Source organism: Lathamus discolor, chromosome 3, assembly GCF_037157495.1.
Source record: "Lathamus discolor isolate bLatDis1 chromosome 3, bLatDis1.hap1, whole genome shotgun sequence".
In the NCBI taxonomy this organism is placed as follows: Eukaryota; Metazoa; Chordata; class Aves; order Psittaciformes; family Psittacidae; genus Lathamus; species Lathamus discolor.
The window spans coordinates 132,780,919-132,800,265 of NC_088886.1; the positions used below are offsets into that span (position 1 = coordinate 132,780,919).

Genomic DNA, 19,347 nt, shown 5'->3' on the forward strand with positions numbered 1-19,347 from the left:
AGGAAACACCTTCCGCCTGCCATGGGGACTCGGAGATGAGGGGAGGCACTGACAAAAGCCAGTTTCCAACTCATGGTTTTGAAACTCACAGAAAATTCCCTACAACATTGTCCAAGTTAGGATTGCACCTCCAGGATCTCAGGCCAGTCTTACAAGCCTCTGTAACCATTCCCCACCTTCAAACTGGAGGTTGATCTTTCTGTGCCCTCTGAAAATCAGCCCCAAGAGCATCCCCTGTCACCCCCGGGGCTCTTCAGGGAAAGTCTCATCCCTTCCCCAGCAGATGATGATGGCATCCTTGTTGCTGGAGCAAAAAAAGCTTTTCAGTGCCACTGAAGTCAACCTGCTGCAGGAGAAAAGTTGGGGGAAGAAAAAAAGGATAAAAACCCAAAAAGTTGGGCTTCTGTTTAGGGAGCAAATGGTTAAGCTTTTCCTTTTTAGGACAGCACATTTCAATCTCCTAGGCTGCTGCTCCCTGCCAAATCCTATCAGCACTTTGCCTCAGGTTCACTGGAGAGTCTGGGCCCATAGGGCTACATGGAAGCATCCTTGAAATTGGCAACTTGAAGTACACCAGAAGCTTTTTACTGGTGTGGAGCTTTTAGCTGTTTGTATGTGAGGACAAAAAAAAAAAATTAGAAACAAGCAATAATTTCATTTAGATAGACAATTTTATTAAGAAAATTTTAAGTGCATACACATTTATAGGAGAAATTACAACAATATAAAAGTGTTTATCTTCAAAATATTCTATGAAAGGAGTAATTTCAAAAGCATAATATAACTCCTCCATAAAAGCTGCCTTACAGGAACACAAATACAAAACCCTTTTCACATTATTTGGGAAGATATTTCTTTTTACTTAATAAAAATATAAAGTACAGTATTTACCACATTCTGACAACACTGAGTTCTTAAGGAGTGGAAGATGGGAGGTTCATGCAGCCCTTTCATCGTGATACATGTTTTCTTTTCTGTGGCTACCAGAGTTTCATGTTTGCAGGCAAGGTTTGTCTTGGTGGAATTGGTAAAGAAAAAGAGTATCAGATTTTAGGTGACAAGTTCTCAGAAACCCCTGGTTAGTATAAATCACATCACTCAAAACAAGTTGCCAGAGAAAAGAAGGACCCTCTAGGTGCTAAAAAAGGGAAAATGGCAAGAAAAACTTCTATAGGAACTGCATTTTCAACAAAATGTGCATATTTAACTTCAAATATAGCCTTCATTGCAAAATGAGCAGTCATCTTTGCTCAAACACCTTAGTTAAAAACACATCAGAAAGTCACACTTCATTCTTCCTCAGGCAGAATTCAGATAAGATATTGATACGGACAAGTATAAAGCTAGTATAAATAAATTGGCACAGCAATAAATACTATCTATTCTTAAGGAAAAAAAAAATACAAAAATCCAACCTTAGGATTTGACAGCTGCACTTTGAAAATACCACATGTGATGATTTCACATTTATGGAAGCTGCTTTTTCAGCACAGTTCAGTGTTATCTCTTTTCCCTCATTCTCCTCACATGTGGTCCCTACATCACTCCCATCTCCCTATTCTTTCTTCTCCTGATTTGGTCTTTGGTCAACAGCCAAAGGCAAAAAGGAAAATCAGACGCTCTCCCCAAGCAGGTTTCTGCTAGTGCTGCTACTCAGCCTGCTATTACCATGGTGTGCATACAAGGAACAGCGTGTGATGCACGGGATAGTGCATGGAGCTTGAGGCAGACAAGTGCAAACAGCACGACTGCTCTTCCTGATGCATCATGCAAATAATGTCAGGCAAAGAATAAAGCTTCCCACTCAAGGCTGAAATTTTGTCTAAACCAAGAGAAAGGGTTTTCAGGTTCTCACTGAAGTATTCTGCCAGTTCTGTACCACCCCTGCATTCATGCTGTGCTCAACCTCGTTTTCAGGCAAGGGAAGAACATGGTGGTGGTAACCAAAAGCAGCCACATGCCCTGAATGGTCTCAGCTACACGAGTAGGGAACTGTCACCAGCAGTGTCAGGGCCCAGGTAACTGTGTCACAAGAAATGCCAGAGGCAGACAGCCAGCACCTGGCTGTCAAAGTTCCCTAGCCTTGCAGGGAGTCCCTTTCATTCCTGCTGCTACTCATGCATTGCTCCCAGGACTGCCTATTTCAATGCTTCTGTCAAAGCAGTCTGCATGCCCAGGCTGTAATGTGGGGTTGGCATGTGCCCAGAGACCTTCCCCTACTGGTGCTGACCTCAGATGCACTGCCCATTAAGCAGGACTGCAACAGAGCTCTGGCAAGGCTGTCCAGTCACATCCACCCACCCCACCTTTCCACTGGAAAGACATTTCCCCTTGAAAAGGAATCTTCATGGCCTCAATCATCATTAGCAAGGTATGCTGTTGAATAAAATCAGAGGATTATTCAATTCTCTGTTTACTGCAATGGTAATTAATCAGACCTCGAGCTGTCCTTTGATGGGAAGCATGTGTGAAGACTGCACCTTCTGGGGTGAAAGGAGAAGCTCTGTGTCTGTGTCAGAACCAAGATTCTTCCACGCCTTCCCTGAAGTCATTCTTGGCTTTTGACATTCACATGTCCACCTCTGGCAAACCACCAGCAATTGCAGGTGCATGTGTGGGGACAAAAGATAAACCTTAGGATATAAAGCACAGACCAGGGAAGATACAAGAAACTCTCGTTTTCTCATAGAAGTTCTTTCTGTCTTTACTCTCGCAACAGATGAACCTACTCACATTAAATCAACACTCCGATTCTCATCAAGTACAGTGGTCCCAGACCTTTCAAAACAGAGACACAATATACTTACAGCACCAGATTGGTAACAATAACAATACAAGGAATGTCAAAATCTCACATACATATATTTTAGGCACAGCAGTTGGTTTCTACTTTAAAACAAATGAGGTGATGTTGTCCCAGCTGAAGCACTCTCTGTAATAGCACTGTTTTGCAGAGAGAAAAATACAAGATTTTTACCTGAATACACTCAGAAGTAGCATAGTCCCTGGCTTGCCGAAGTGCCTGTTTGGCACTAAAGATGCCTGCCACAAAAAGGAGTGCTTAGTGAAACATCCCTCTCAGTATTCCTGACACAGGCTGGAGGGAAAATTCCTTCTGAAGCAACCCGCCCAGAAAACATTCAATCTCACAACATTTTTTTGTTTATAATGCACACACAGGTATATACAAATGCAACTATTGGGCTGCACAACTGTGCTTCCCCAGGATCCCAGTGTGCAGCATTGTGTGATTATCTCAGTACTACAAGTGTCTTTCCATACTTTATACTGCAAAGATATTGTGTATACAGGTAGGAATTGGGAGGAAGATACTTCTGGCTGAGAGAGAGTATTGTTGCAAGAAGTGGTGCCTGTCCCCACAGGTACTTTGCAAAGGAAATTCCAGACTATCCTGTTCACCAGCAAACAAGACCATGACCACTGGTGAACAACGTGTGTTGGCCTTCATTTCCACACCTGAGAAACACCACTCCTTCCACAAATTTGGCAGACCCTCTCTTGCCCCAGGCATCTCTTGCCCCGTGCATCTCTTTTCTCCACAGATATGGCCAGACATCATCTTCTAGGTATCTCCGGAGGAATCAAAGGTGTTACTGCTCTCAGGAACCTGTGACTGTTCAGTAACCAAGGCTACAGCATCATGGGTGAGTGGTTACATGAATGCATCTCCACCTACTTCAGTGCAAATCTAGCCAGGAATGCTGAAGCCACCTCTTGTGGATGGGTGGGAAGAGATACCTGGCAGCATATCCGACTCCTCAAGCAACTTACATCATGATCATGTGGTTAGACCTATAATAACCCATGCCTTTTATGCTAAAATTTGTCATCAGAAACACAAGAACATAGGAAATGCCAGGTGACATCAGCTCAGTGTTGTGGCTCCTAACACATACAACTGCAAACCATGTACTAGCACCCTGCAATACCAGATGAGCAGTGATTCAGCTGCTCATAGCTGTCATCAGGGTCTCTGATCTTCAGAGAAGGGCTTTAGCCCTGTAGTCCTCAGTTTAATCCCTCACCCCGAATGCCTATAAATGCCACCCATGGTGATACTGCCCACTTTCATCAATGTCTGGTACTTAGCCTTCCTATGTTCTTGGCCTTGATGACTTCTGGAGGCAAGGAGTTCCTCCATTACTTACACAACATCATTGCACTGTACAGTTCATGTCCTTCTAGGTTTAAAACTCCAGGAGACTTGCATGAACCAAAAGAAAGTTAAATAAAGCATGACCTCTACATAGCAAAGGTAATAAAATATTATATAATAACAGAGTTAGTTTGAATTCATATATGCCCTCAGTGCTAGGTAATAAACCAACCTGTATAAAAACTATTTCTCTCAAATAGTTACATCTTGTTATATAAAAATAGCACTGTGAAAGGAAGCCGATTTGTGGGAGGGAAAAATAAAAACACCAAAAAAAACCCCAAACAACCCCAAACAAAAAGAAACAACTTTTGGAAATGCATCAAAGCGTTGCTTTTGTGCTGCATCATAACAGTGAAATGTATTCATTCCCTAATACTGGTTATCTGCTCTCTGGGTCCTACAGTAAGAAATCCTGTAGACGGCTTACAATGCTTGCCTCTTACATCTTGAACCTCCTGTTGATGAAGAACAGAGTGAAACACTATTAAGGTTGATTTCAGTTGCAAAAGCTTTGACATCAGGCCTAGTCAAACAGCAAATCTGTGTCTGGACTAACCCAAAGGCATTTATTTTGTAGCCCCTCCAACCAGTATTTGCAGAACATTTTGGGGGAAGTTCTCCACAAGGAGCTACTGGGACCCAGCAGGGCAGACCCAGCAACGTGAGTTATTTTGGGCAGGTTGTGCTCATCACAGTTAGTAAGGTGTTCAGATCTAACACAGGAGGAAGGCTAGCTAGGAAGCTTATTCTGGACTTGAAAGCCAGAGCAGAGAATTATCAGTGGGCAAAGAGAATTGGCAAAAAACACCAGCAGGGAAAGGAGGGATTAATCATTTGTGAGCAGCCCCAGTAGAGGAGCAAGTAGCACTGGGACTGCCCCCTCTACCTGCCCCTGCCCCACAGCTCTGCTGGAGATTCATGGACTGCAGCTCCACAGGGTTCCAGATCTCTGTGAGGATGGAGGAACACAGAGGACAGTCCATGCTTTGCTCTTGTTGGTGTTCAGCTGCTGCCATGGAGTGGCTGGAGAGCAGATCCATGAGTGCTGCTCAGCCAGGAGCCATCGCTGTGGCCACCCTGCCCTGGGACCTCACCTGTGCTGAGCAGCTGGGCAGCATGTCACAGCTCATGGTGACCAGCTGCCCAGGGCAGGTGGGGTGACAGGGAGGGTGAGCAGCACAGTAAATGTGTGAGGCATTAAGTGCAGAGGTAGGGAGCTCAGGGTAGGAGGCAGACAAGTTGAGTTGCCCATACTCAGTGTAAGCATGGTACCCAGGGGGAGTAGTGGATTAGGCATCACGGTAAGTGCAGGTCTATTGTGTGCAGGATTCACTCAGAACAAGGAGCCAGTCTGCTGGTGGCCTTCAGGTTTTGTCTGAAGTGACTCCTATTCCTGCTCCAGGCTGATTGGTTTTTGACATCTAGAAGTGGTCACTAAGCCTGAGTTACAAGTGTCAGAGACCAAGTATTTAAAAACTAAAAACCCTGGTGTCCAGAATGTCTTCTCTAGCCTACAGGATCAGCACAAACATCCTTTCCAATGTCTGCTGGACAAGTAGGATAGTGTGCTAACAACCAGAGACAGTTGTGGCTACTCATTCTCTGGGACTTGCCATAGGAGAGGTGTCAACCAGTCACCACTGCAACAATTGTGTTGTCATTACTCAGTGCTGCATTTGTCATTAAAAAAACACCAGTGACAAATTCACAGCTGTTATTTATAGTTTAACTCTATCAGTTTGGTATTGCAGGAATATGGCCAGCTAAAAGCAATAGAGCTTTCAAACCTTTACCCTGTTTTAGACTTTATCTTTGTTTCAGGGTTATTTTGGCCTCTTTGGGTGTCCATTTTCCCATCTATAAAATGGGAAAGATTTCCCACCTCTGTAATGGCTGAACTTTCTCACTGTTTTAGGAGTTTTATCTATACAAAAGTCCTTTGCAGGAAGGGTACAGATGTTATCCTCAACAAATACGGGAAAAATGGAGGTCTGGATAAACTAATATATTTGCCCAATGTCACAAAGGGTGGTCAATGGAAGAGCAGGGACTTAAACCTGAGGTATCCCAGCTCAGAAACTAATGCCTCCTACCATTCTTTCTCCCTGGAGACTTTAGTGGTGTTGTTCGGGAAGGGCAGAGTGGGCCCCGTTTCTTCTGTTGCTTTTTTTTATGAGTGCGATGACGTGGTCTAAATTAAAAGAAAAATACAAAAAGACTGCCATAAATTATCCACATACAAAGGCCTTATTCACATTTATTCTATGGCCCCATCACACCTTGCTGGCAGGGTGCAAACAATGATAACATCCCCTTTCATATAACCTCTGCCTCAGAGGAAACACTACACAAATGAAAGTGCCCTAGTGACAGGACATTCAATTCTCAGGCCAGAACCATACTTTTCCCCAAAACACCAAAGCCTCCCCCAGTTCCTGCTAGGTATGGTCAGCCAAGGAACCTCACCATCCACATGGTACTTGCTGAGGTACAATGAAAGCAGAGGGGGCCTGAATTTTTGACTCCCCCACCCAGCATCCCCACTGATAACAACAAGAACTGGTGGCTACTCAGTGGGATTATGACAAGGCTATAAAGATATTGTCACCTATATTGTCCCCCACTATGTGGGATGTCCACCCAGCACACACTTGGTGGAGTACCAGGAGGCAGTTGTTATGGCATCTTCAGCCCTTATTTACAAAGGTCAGAAATTAGGAAGAGCTGCCACACCAGGGCTTACAAACACTTGTAAGTGTTTGTAAGGCAGTAGCAGTACTTGGCTCTCATTGCAGCCAGCTTCTAGAAGCTGGGAGTTTCCGTTCTCTCAGAGGGCTCAAGGGAAAGATTTTTTCTATCCGACTTTGGTATCTTCTCCAGATCCATCAGCTCTCATCTGTGCCAGGGGTAACACTGAGCTTAATGGACTCCAGCATCTTGGATGGAGGGAAGTTTTAAGGTGGGACTATATTAACTCAATAACAGACAAATTTGTCTCTGTTTATTTTGGGCTCTGCTCTCTCTGCAAGGGCCTGATTTTGCATACCCTTGCGTGAAGAGAGAAGGAAAAGACAGTCGATGTACAGTAAATGATGACTGGGATTGTCTGGAAGTGATAAAGGATTTGTTAGCTATTTCAAGAAAGGACTGATTTGCCCCTTGCCTATGAAATGGATGAATGTTGAAATGATGTTGGCCACAGCAGCTGCGCAATGATTTTTAAAGCCAGTTAAGGAATTTGTATTCCTGACAGCCTGAATGTATTTTACTGATGTTGAATAAGTGTGTATATTACATGGAGATGTGATGAATATAGAGCAATAATAAAGGCTAAGCAGAATTAGTGAGCAAAAAAAATCCATACTAAAAACCATCTCTAGTTTCACAATCTGTTGTATTGGACTACCACATTCTATGAAATTTTCCTTTACTTTAGCTGCAGATTATAACACAGACGATACTCTCGTATTGAAGCACCGGTATAGATTAGGATGTCTTGACAGTTTAGATTTTACTTAAGCAATTACAAGAGCCCTTTCTACAAAAAGTATTGCTTTTATTCCAGAAAAATAAATTCCCATGTACAATTGGGTTTTGATAACATGAAACAATTAGCCATTTTATTGCTAGTGCATATAGGGTAATGTCACATTTCATACAATTTCAGTACAAGTGAAAAAATATAATATATGGCTGATTGAAATTGATAGCTACATTAACATTTATAGATCTATATAGATTTATTTTACAAGCTGTTAGTAGTTTAGAGGGATATCGGTGTTTCAAACTACCAACATTCATATGGCTCCAATTCAAATATATGAATTGTTTGATGCGCTATAAATATATTCCAAAGTACATTTCATTGAAGAAGTCAAAGCTGTGCACTAAAATATATCAAAAACATGCCTTGTGAAAATCCTACAGACAGAGCCCTCACTGTCTGTGGAGCATGAAAATGCCACTGGTGCTTGCATTACTAGTTGGAAAATGAAAACAATGCCATGATTACAGGATTAGGTGATGGAGATATATGCTTTCCGTCATCTTATTTCATAGAGCTGGGACCAAAATCTCTTCTGTTACTTAATGTAAACCAGGACATAATCCACCAAATTAGTAGAATTGCTTCTGGATTAGTATTAGATAAACAAAACCCAGAATCCGGATGGAGATCAGGCACAGGCTGACTGGTTTCAGTAGAGCTGGCCCTAAATCTTCACTAGTGGAAGTGAGAGCAGGATGTGTTCCAGCTGACTTATTCCCCTAAGTCAGGCAGGCAGGATACGAGCACATAAACCCATTTGCCCAACCCTACAAATTTCAAGTGCCTCTTAAGTTTTAGGTCTTACGAACAGCACAAAGGGCTCCATTGGGGATGACAGCAGATATCTAGACAGGGACTTGAGGATTTCCCAAAGCTGGAAAACAAAGTTGCTCAAGACCCTAGGATAGTCAGCATGGAGCAGATCCTGCTCTTCGGTTCAGTTATGCCTAAATACAAAGCCATCCTGGCAGCATGAACCTGGATTACCTCTACAAAGAAGATGACCAAAGGACAAAAGGGCTGAGTACTGGCAGCAAAGAAGGCACTGAGCATCGGATGAGATGGAAAGAGCTGTCAGGGCTGGAATCACAGTCAGTTTTTTAGCTAGCTTCCTTCCTTCCTCCTCCTCACTCTTGGCCCCGTTGTGGTCCCAAAAGGGCCACATGGAGGAATCTCTTTGTTTCTGGTATCATTTTTCCCATTGCTTATTTTAAAAACACACGGGAACAAAGAGTTAGGGTTTTTTTAAACTACGCCTTGTTTGGCAGATGCCTTTACAAAGTGAACAGTGAAGGGCATTCAGCTGCCTGTACAGCCTCACATCTGCCCTGGGGCCATACCCGTCACATTTCTCCAAGAATGCATTGCCTTTGCAAATGACTGGATTCCAGCCCTACCTTTACCCTACAGCTGCAGGGGGTTGAGCAGGGTTACAGCATGGTTACTGAAGGTGGGAATGTGGTCACAAGGGTGGGAGGGACACTGAGTGCACAGGTAGGCTTGCTGGCCAAAATGCCACTGCTGGATCAATCACAGCCCGGGACATCGGGTAAGCAAGGGAATGCTTTGTACCATTACTTGTCTCATCTTCCATCCCAGGAAGCCTGGAGCCCTCCCCTGCAACTCAGCACTGAAATGTTCTCTGTGCTGCTGACCGTAAAATTGAGCTGAGATAGGCTGGGTCCACCTCAGAGTAGCCATGATCACCCATTTTCAAGGGGAATAAAAATAGATTTTAAAAGCCTGAATTTGCCAAGTATGGCTGGTTTTCCCTTGGCCTCGTGTGAGAGCATTATTCATGGCAGCGCATCTCGCCTTGGCTGATATTAGTAGTACTCCACACTGGCCAGCAGAGAAACAATTTATAGAGCCAAGACCCCTTAGGCCTCAGCTGCCTGTGCAAACAGACCCCCAGTGTAACATGGAGAAGGGGCTCAAAAGAAACTGGAACAATATAGATTCTAAAATAGCTGTAGTTTGGCTTGGGGAAGCATTTTCCTTGGGAGAACGGCTTTTCTTTCAAAGAGGATGAGTTGGGGACCCCAGAACAGATTCATTACGAGAAATTTTGCCTCAAACCCTGGCAAAACTCTAATTTTAACATTTAGAATATGCTATAAGCTGTTGTTTTAATACAGACTAGGTCAACTCCAAACCCTTCTTCAAAACAGTATCTGATTCCACAAGTATTTTGTCCACATGGTAAAAGCCAGCCCTTAATGTTCTACCCTTTAATAACTCAGGATGTTAGCTGTTAAGTCCGTTTGTCTCTTGCCTTACTTGTTTAAAGCTTTCTCCAGATATTCCTGGATCCACTTTAACTTGGGATCAATGCACACTTGCTTGCTGTTGCTCTTGAGCCTTGCACTGCAAACAAGAAAAGTCAGAGTGAGCCCAGTGGGCAACTGCTACTCATCCCGCACCCACCACCCACCCACCTCCCTGATGCCTTATTTTCCTTGGGTGTCAATATTGCTGTCAGTTAACCCATGAAGAGGATGTGTTATTCCTGCCATCCTCGAGGCACCTATTACAAATATCCCTGGTTTCAAAACACTGGTACCATCTGTCTCCTCTGATGATGATTCTTGTGGTCTGCACTAGGATGCATGTGGGGTTGGCACAGACATAGGATTTGAATCAAAGTTTTTCAATTCATACCTGGGGGGTTAGGAGTTCAGCGCTGACAATGGCTAAACTTCATTTGGAAATACTGATGTAGTAAGTGTGGGTCATTTTTGGAAGGAATTAGGAACAGCTTTCAGATTCCACACAAAAGTAGAGTTTCACATGTTTTGAAGACAGACACCAAACCGTACCTCCTGGATGTTCTGAAAGGGTAACTCTGCTTTTTATTTTATACAAGACTCAACGAACAGGCTGCAGGCAGGAAGACAACTTCCTGTGGAAGTGCCAGAGGCAAGTTTTCTCTCAGCACTGGAAACAAAAGCAGAAACCTCTTGAGGGTTTTCTCCTGGATGAACAAGCTGCACTTTCCTCACCAGTCTCTTCAGCTGATCTAAATTCCCTGTGAATTTGGCATTCGTGCTATCTGCATCTTTCATACAGAGGCAGTACAAATAGCTCTTCACCCGCATCAGCAGGTCTTACCCTCCAGGGATCTCAGGGCCTCTTGAGAGTACTGTGATCTCCCATGTTTCCAGAAGTACCCTACCTCTGCCCCAGCTGCTCAGAAGTTTCCCCTTAAGCAGCCTGCCTGCCATGCAAAAGTGCCAAGAACAGCAATTTCATGGAAATGCCCATAGGAATAAGTTCAGTACTTGTCTAAGAATTTTGCTGGATGGAAGCCAAAATGTTTCCTGCTTTATAAAATGAAATCTGTTGAATATAAAACTACAGTGTAAGAAATAACAGGTCAAAAAGGCTGCTTGGTCTGAAGTTATGCAACAACACAGTTGTAACATAAACACATAGAAGATGCAGTCTTGCAAGCTTGTGCCAATAAAGAGATGAATGGGCCTAATTCATATTTTCCTTACAGCAGTGCCAAGCTGGAGTGTTTTCCAGTGAAGTGATACCAACAGAGAGTAAGAATGGATTTGCTGATGTTAGCAATGCCTGGGAACTCTTGAGCTGGCCTCATAGGATACAGAACCGAAAGCATGCATAACCAGCCTCCAGCCACCATTCCAGAGGAATGCAATGCAGTTCATCTCACCTAATATTAAGACATTGATTATTTATTTTTTTTTTACAGTTGTTTCTGAGCCTATCAACCCGTCCTCCTCTTAGAGTCACAGCAGAGACCAAGGCTATTGTACGGAGTGTTGATCTGAACCGGTTTAGGTGTCGACTTTAGGATGCAATTAATTGCATGCTAAAAGTACCTGTTTCCTTATACCAAAAAACTAGGAATTTAGGGTGGGCTTTGTAAAAGTAGACACCGACAGAGGTTATTTCTGAGTTTGGAGAGATGACTTCCAATAGAAGGAAAGACAAAAGCCTGCTCTTAGACTTTTTGCTCAGGTAGAATTTCGCTCAACTATAAAGGGGAGTGCAAAAAACCAAAATCTTTCCTTGAAACTATATGATTTCACTGAGATTCTCTATTCCAGAAAACGGTATCTGTTAAGTTACTTACATCTCCACTGTATAATGCATGTTCACTAAATTCAGAGTGTGCTTAAAACCATCAAGATGAGAAATTTATGTTAGTTTTGATTCTATTTCAGCTTTTGTTTCAATAAAGACCTAGTTTGCACTCAGGATGATTCCAGGGTAAAAGCTTTATTTTTCAAACTAACAAAGAGGTGGTGAACAACAGGTTCATGTGTTTCGTGTGCCATAAATCACATTGCAAACAAACATATTTGGGTCAGGAATGGACAAGAACATGAGCTGGTTTGTGTTGTTATCTATCTGTAATAACTATAATCCCAACTTAATTAAGAGATAAATGTACTCTACCCTTGTCTTTCTTGAAACTACTCCAGAAAATTCCAAATCCTCTATAAAGGCTCAGCGATGGGATCCTAATGATATCCACTGAAGTCCCAGAGCACAAATCCATACACTACAGTATTTTGGATGCTTGCCTCCAAAATTGTTTATAGGTAAAGAGCAGAGTTAGTAACAGCTGGTTTTGTCATTTTTGTGAAAGGAAATTATTTCTCAGCTGAGGCTTACATTTTTCTCACTATCCCCCACCAAATCCTAAGGCAGATGTATGCATGAGAAAATGTATATGACCTACCCAGGGTGGTTCAAAAAAGAAAAATACCATATGAATGAAAACCGGTTCATGGACAGATACATGCTCTGCAATATATCTGTACATTCCTAAGAAATCTCATGAAACCGCATCAGTTTTCTAGGTGCAGAAATGATGACAAAGGATGGATTTCTATAGCATTTCAGTTGTAAATAGAAGAGCTCGGCATGGATCGAAGACAGATCTAGTAATGGGAGCACTGCACAGAAACTCATTCTAGTCACTGAGACCCTCTTACAGAGGTCAACAGGAGTTGACAGTAGTAAGGCTCCCTTGCAATGAAAAGATGAGTGCTATTTTTTTTTTCCTTCTGAAGATTTTGAATTCTGTGAGAGGAGGGAGGGGGTCACCAATGAACAAATGAACCAAAAAGACCTTCCTAAAAACATGCACACACAAATCTACAACCCATTTCTTTTCCTGAAAATCAGTGGGTTGACTGGTTTGGGGTTTGGGTGGGTTTTGGTTTTTTTTTTTTTTCCAGCAAAAATAAAGAGGTTATTTTCTACTTGGAACCCATCATTTCTGGCCTGATGTGATCTGTGATTTACCAGAGACAGTCACAGCCTGGTAAGAATGTCCCTAGATCAGGCCAGCATATGTTTAGGGTTTGTAACTCCTGTGGAGACCACACGAAATCCAGGAATTCCTTTTGCTTGTTTATCTCCTCTCTTTAGAGAACTGGAGCATTAGAAGACTAATACCACTGTAAAGCCTTTTGTCCAAAGTGTGAAGCTCCACATCCAAAGGCAATGGACAGCCTTTCTGACATTCCTGCTCACATACCCATGGGGGAACAGTACATGGGATCACATAGTCACAGGGAGATCAGAGAGGTAGAACACAGCTGGCAAACATTTAGCTGAGCATCTTTGTCTGGGGGAAAGCAAGGGCCAGCTGTATCTGACACATGGACTGAAGAGATGAATTGGAAAGCATGGCATGAGACAGACCAAATTGCAGCCACCAAAGCAGGAGCTGGCTCTGTGACTCTTCTTTTTGACACCTGAGATTTACACCCTGCTGAAAAGGGTAAGAGACTTACACAATCTGAAGTGAGCAGTTGGGTGTGGAGAGGATTTTGAGGTGCTTAATGTTGGCTCTTGCCACGTTGCTCTCGTAGAATCGACAGGGGCATCGGTAAGTCAGGCTGACCGGTTTCTCTGCGGGACACAGGGAGAGAAAGGACACGTTACTACTCCCTCTTGCTTCCGCTCAGCAGCACAGATACACGGAGCAGGGCTGACAGAAACGCCTTTCAAAAATGCAGGTGAAAAAAAGCAATAGAAAAGCTGTAGATTTGGGAGAGCATTTGCCCACAGCTCACAGCACAATCCTTTTACCCCAGTACCCAGCCTTTCAATAATGGTGCGTGGGATTTTGGAAGACAAAAGAAGAGGGAAAGAAAATGGAGATAAGTAAATAAGAAGAGATTAGAATAAAGAGCCGCTCCATTGTGCGGGGATGCTCCTGGTAATTAGACAAGATAAAGGCCAAAAGAGGGGGCACTTGTCTTCAGTGCTGTTCTTGTCAAACGATTTTGACCCGAGGCCAAATTAGAAGGTAGCCAGAAGAAAGCGATGAATTCCAAAGAGTTCAGATCAAAACAGCTCGGCTCAGGTGCAGGCTTTTCAGGGAGGACTTACTGGCTACAGAAAAGCTCTGAGTCTTTTAGGCTTTCCCAGGGCCCAGGACTGACCTTTCCCCACTACAGCCAAACTTTACTCCCAGACAGAGATACCCGCACGAAGAGGTGCGACTCGGCGATGGAGATCACAGCAGGCTTCCCAGGAGAGATTTGGAGTCTTCTTTTGCCTGTGGCAAAGTAACGGCAATCTAGAAGACAGGGACCAGGCAGGGTGCGCTCCCCCAGAATGAGTGGGAGTATTGTCACTGGCATCACTATGGACAGAATAAAGTGTAGCCTGCCAGGTTAAAAATCAGCCATGTATACACATGCAGAGAAAAGCTGCCTGGCACTCACCGCAGCCTCTGATGCAGCCCTGCTACCCAGTTCTCCATGGGAGAAATTAATTACTGGCAAACAAGTGTACATAAATACGGTCCTTATTCTGTGTGTAAGCTTCAAAGCTCCATGCACACTATAATACAAACACAGAAGCCTTGCCTGGAAGTCTAGAAAAAGCTGCTAAGATTTTAAGCAATTTCTCAGTGGAACACTTTCGGCCTCTGGGGGGAATTAAGTTCATACACCTAATCCATAAGATCTGGCTCATGCTGTAGATGGTCAGATCTATATCTGATAGGACTTTAGATCCTACATGGCAATCTGCCACCCTGTTTATTTAGCCACACAGGAGCACTCCCAGCATCCAAACCCAGATCCCTTTCAGGCAGATGGAAATCTAAAGAGCAGGGAAAGGCTTGGAATCCTTCAACTGCCATCTAGGAAGGTGAGAAAAGAGACAGCTTTAGACAGCTTTTCAAAGTGCAGCAGATCTGCATTCACTGCACATTTAACAGTGCCTGTCTCTAGCACATATAACCTCAGAAAACACGGTGAAATCACCCTGTCCTAAGGAGGGAACCCCCCTTTTTTTTCAGTTGCCCCAACCAAGACATGAGCCAGAATCAGATCCCACAGGCAGATGGGCAGACAGAAGAATCAGTGGGAGCAGAGTTGCTCCAGATTCACATCAGGATCTGGACTGTAAGGTAACAAAATTGGAGGACTTTTTATATCAGTTTTATGGCAGTCAAAACAGTGATATCATCTATGAGTTAATAAATGAGAGGAGAATCTCCCACCTGCAGGGGAGCAGGGCTGCAGAGTGAGCCTCTGAACATGCATGAGGCTGACTAGTGCTAATGTGGAAGGGAGGGAGAAAACCGCTAGGGTTTTCCACTGCAGTTCTGTGCCTCACAGCTGCACATCAGTGTGTTTGTACTGGAAAGGGAGGCTGAAACTGAATGCAGTCATACAACAGCATTCAGCACAGCTGCAGTGGAAACATCTCTGCAAGCTTGCACCAAGTTTAAGCAAGTTTACCCTAAACAGCACACAAGAGATGAACTGTTCAGATCTATGATTTGAGAATGCAATTCAGTCCTTTCTGAGACTGGAAGAGGGACTTTTGATCCTGTAACACTTGAAACCAGGAGCAGAGAAAGCTTAACTGTGACTAACATGTCCTTGAGTCCCAAAGCTGTTTCCTGCTCAAGGAAGAGCATCCAGCACAGCAAGCAAGAGGGGAAGCCCCAGCATTTGGTGTTCTGTCATCTCAACGCAAGGTGGAATGACAACTGCCTTCCCAACACAAGAATCATGTTGGCATTTTCTGTGCCCCTTGCTGCATGATCAGCAACAGGCTAATGCCTCTGTTGCTACACCTGGGAGCAGCAGCACAGGCACCAGCTGGGCCAGCTCTCAGCATCACTAACTGGGAACCAGTGTCTCCTGCCACTGCCCTCCAGCACTCTGGCTCCAAAAGCTTGGCTGTGGCTCACTCTGCTCTCAGCAAAGCTGAAAACCAGGGAAAAGTAGTGCATATGGCATCTCCCAATACATGAACAACTATCATCCCAAAGTAGAAGGGGGAAGGGGCTATCTGGGGCTCACAATTTGGGATGGGGACATTTCTGAGGTGGACAAACATCTTCCTTATCTCCTTTAAAAATTCAAAACAGATTGTTCCATTCACAGTACAGCTGATTAAGTCAATTATTCTGAAAATCTGTACTGCAGGACTTAATGCTCTGTGGGTTCTCTGATGTTTAATAAACACTGAGCACCAGCTGAAGCCATTCTCAGTAGGACAAATTAGTAGCCTGTTAATTGCCCTGTTACATGAAAACACCAGTTTTCGTGAAACTGATGGTACGTAAAGCTTTTGAGACCTTTATCTGTCTGGCACATTTGGTAAAAATGGATGAGTATGGTCAAAAGTTACAGAAGAGCCAGATGCTATTCAGTCATTGCAATGTCATTCCTTCAGCCTTATTTCCTTAGAAAGAAAAAGAGAACAACTATTAGTCTCCACTAGAAGGGTTCAAAGGGCTCTTATGGGCCTTTGGGTTTTTTTAAATAATAGTTTTACTCTTTTACAACTCAAAGCTAAGTTTTGCTGCTTCTAACACCCACCTTTTTCTAAAGAAAAAACACAAAAATCTGTCAGTGTGGACACTCATCAACATTGGACGATACGTATTTCACCCTGTAGGGATCTGCCTTGCTTCACCCACACTGGAACTGGACATCCAGTTACCATCAATAACTTGTTGTGTGGGCTGAGAAGCTCCGGGCACTTGAGTGGAGTGGGAAGCTATAATGCCCGCAAACAGGCGGGGCATAAACAGACAAAACATCTAGAGGAAGCATCATTTTACACTATCCTACCAAGGATGCATCTATCAGCACTGGGAGAAGGTTAGCAACTTTTTAAGACTAGAACATCTCAATTTCCCTGGGAAGTGAGGCTGTTATAGGCAGACAGAGCTTTACCAGGGTGGTTCCAAAGCATTCAGTGCTCACCTGCCCTCCAAAAGAAGGTAGTCCTGCAAGCCCTCAACTAGATCAGAGTTGAGAGCATTACCTGACATGCAAGGACGTAGGCAAAAACTTCAGTTTTATCACTGTAAGCCGGCGGGGTCTCTTCCCTTACACTAGTTTTCTTCCAACCTTTTTAAGCCATTTCCTCACTCAGGTAGCCAGGTCCCGGCGCACTTGCCCTGCCATAAAGATAACCTCTGCCGTTTGCAGACCCGGTGCTGGCTGCCAAAGCTCCCACAGCTCGCTCCAGAGCCCCACTAGCCTGCAGAGGCGAAGGGAGCCCGCTTTAAGTCCGTCCCGCCACCCCGGGCACCGGCCAGGGCGAGCCACTGGAACGTCGCACTCTCCGGGGATGCCGGACTGGAGGTGCCGGGGGGCTGGAACTGGCCCCAGCACCTGCGGTCCCTGTATTCCCTTAGCTTCCCGCCCGCAGCCCCAGCGCGGCGGGTCCCGGGGCCAAGAGACCACCTGCCCGGGCCCGCTGGTTGGAGTCTCTTCGGTGCAGCGCCTGCTCCGTGCCGGCGTTTCGTGTGCTTCACCGGGACGGGGCTGCTGCTGGGACTGTACTGCGGAAAGGCTTCGGGGAAATTATAGGGAGCAATTAACTCTTTCAGGCTACACAAAGAAGGCACCGGAGGGCATCCTTTGCCGCCCTGGGTGGGGAATAACCAAGTTTCGGTCGCTAGAACGGGAGAATAAGATGGGAGCGGAGATTTGAAAGGGCGCTCCTTACCTAGCCCAGCAAGCTTTAGATGAGGGGACAAAAGGCGGCAAATCTCTGCCAGGCGAGAAGGCAGCCGCAGAAGGAACGCCCTGGAGATGCCCAGAGGCTGCGGGGAGGACCCCCGCGTTGCCACGCTTAGTCGCCTCTCCCCCGGAGCCCCGCGGCACAGGGCTCGCCGCGGGATGCGGAGCAGGAGGCGCAGGTTGCCGCGCTCCCGGGGCTGCCCGGGTCCGGCGGCTTCCAACAGCGGGCAGCGGGTGAGCCAGCTGCCGCGGCGGCCGCGCTCCGGGGGTGCCCGCGGGCTCGGCGTGAGGACGGCGGGCTGCAAGACTGCGCTGCAGCGCGGTGCGAACGGGGACAAACGCCGCCGTTTGTACAGACCCCCTCTCCCATCCGCGCAGCTCCCCGCGCCCCCCGCAGCCCTTCCGTGCGCTCTCGCCGGGGGTGCGGTGGGTTCCTGCGGGGTGACCGCTTTGGCTCAGCTCTGCCCTGATGGAGGGCAGATAGATCACAACAGGGGACAGAAAAGGAACCGGGCAAACCGTCTGTTTCTCGTTTCTTGTTAACTTTAAGGGTTGTGTTTTTAAAGTGGAAATAGATACGCGTATTTTGCAACCCAACCAGCTCTCTACAGACCGAACGCTGCTGAAAGCCTTCCCCCAGCCGATCTCAATCTGGGATAAGTTTGGCAGCTGATCGCTTTGACCAGCCTTCTTTTGAAAAAAAACGAGGGAGAGCGGGAGGGAGAGCCTGCCTGCCTGCAGCTCGGCACGGCTTGGGGCTCGCCAGTGCCCCACATCTGAACAGCGGCAGGAGACAGAGCCCGGAGAAGCTGCAGCGAGAGGGGAAAGAGCGGGGCTTGCCGCGGGACCGCAGCTCCCGGCCGGGCTGGCTCCGCAGCGCTCACAGGCAGGAGCGGAGGGGAGAGCGGCAGCTCACTTACCCTCCGAGAGAGAGAGAACGGCCAGGGCGAAGGCGAGCAGAGCCAGGGCGCGGAGGTCCATGGTGGGGCGGCTGGCGGGGCGCAGGGCAGGCGCTGCACTGCTCGTCCAGGCGGCTGAGAGCTCTGTTGGAGTCCCCTCCTCCCCTCCCTCTATAGAGGGGCCGGGACCGCCGGGGCTGGGGGAGGGGAGCCAGGGGGAGTAGCTAGCCTATGATTTATTGCCCGTGGCATGTTATTACATCCTTCCTCTGTTAAAAATGCTTGGAAAGGAACCAAAAGAGCGAGGGCTTCTCTCGGCACTCCGTCAGCCTGGCAGTCTTCCCCTAGGCAAAGCGTTTACCCCAACAGCCCCACGACCCTAGCCCCCGTGGGACGGCAGCGGCGGTACCCTACCCCCGAGACACCCCACACCTCCCTTCACGGCTGCAGAGCGGCGGGGAGCCGGCATCACGGACACTCCATCCAGCCCCAGCAGCGGGGGGAATGTTTCCGCCCCCAACTATGCCAACCACGGTCCCTTCTGGGCACCCCGGCCGCTCTGTTCTTGAACCAGGGCTGCTAGAGCTGGAACAGCTGTGGGGAAGCGTCCTGTAACACCTCAGTATTGACACCGGGATGAGAAAAATCCCCCTTCACTCCGTGGGCGCGAATTTAGACTTACACTGGCGCCCTGGACATCAGACCCAGAGCCTCAAGAGAAGCATCTTCCCA

General features: G+C 46.0%; 1 protein-coding gene across 2 annotated transcripts; it reads right to left on the reverse strand.

The window, feature by feature from the left end:
* Positions 1 to 652: 652 nt before the first annotated feature.
* On the reverse strand, positions 653 to 18,786 carry CXCL12 (C-X-C motif chemokine ligand 12). 2 transcript variants are annotated; one of them, XM_065671849.1, is made up of 5 exons: positions 18,637 to 18,786; positions 13,505 to 13,622; positions 10,008 to 10,094; positions 6,274 to 6,371; positions 653 to 4,635 (listed from the first exon to the last, which is right to left on the reverse strand). In XM_065671849.1, exons 1-5 carry the CDS (start codon positions 18,695 to 18,697, stop codon positions 4,604 to 4,606), a joined length of 396 nt encoding a protein of 131 aa, XP_065527921.1. In that variant the 5' UTR covers positions 18,698 to 18,786; the 3' UTR covers positions 653 to 4,603. The 2 variants fall into 2 exon arrangements, with proteins under 2 accessions (XP_065527921.1, XP_065527922.1); XM_065671850.1 differs by lacking the exon at positions 6,274 to 6,371 and having other exon boundaries at positions 18,637 to 18,776.
* Positions 18,787 to 19,347: the final 561 nt, after the last annotated feature.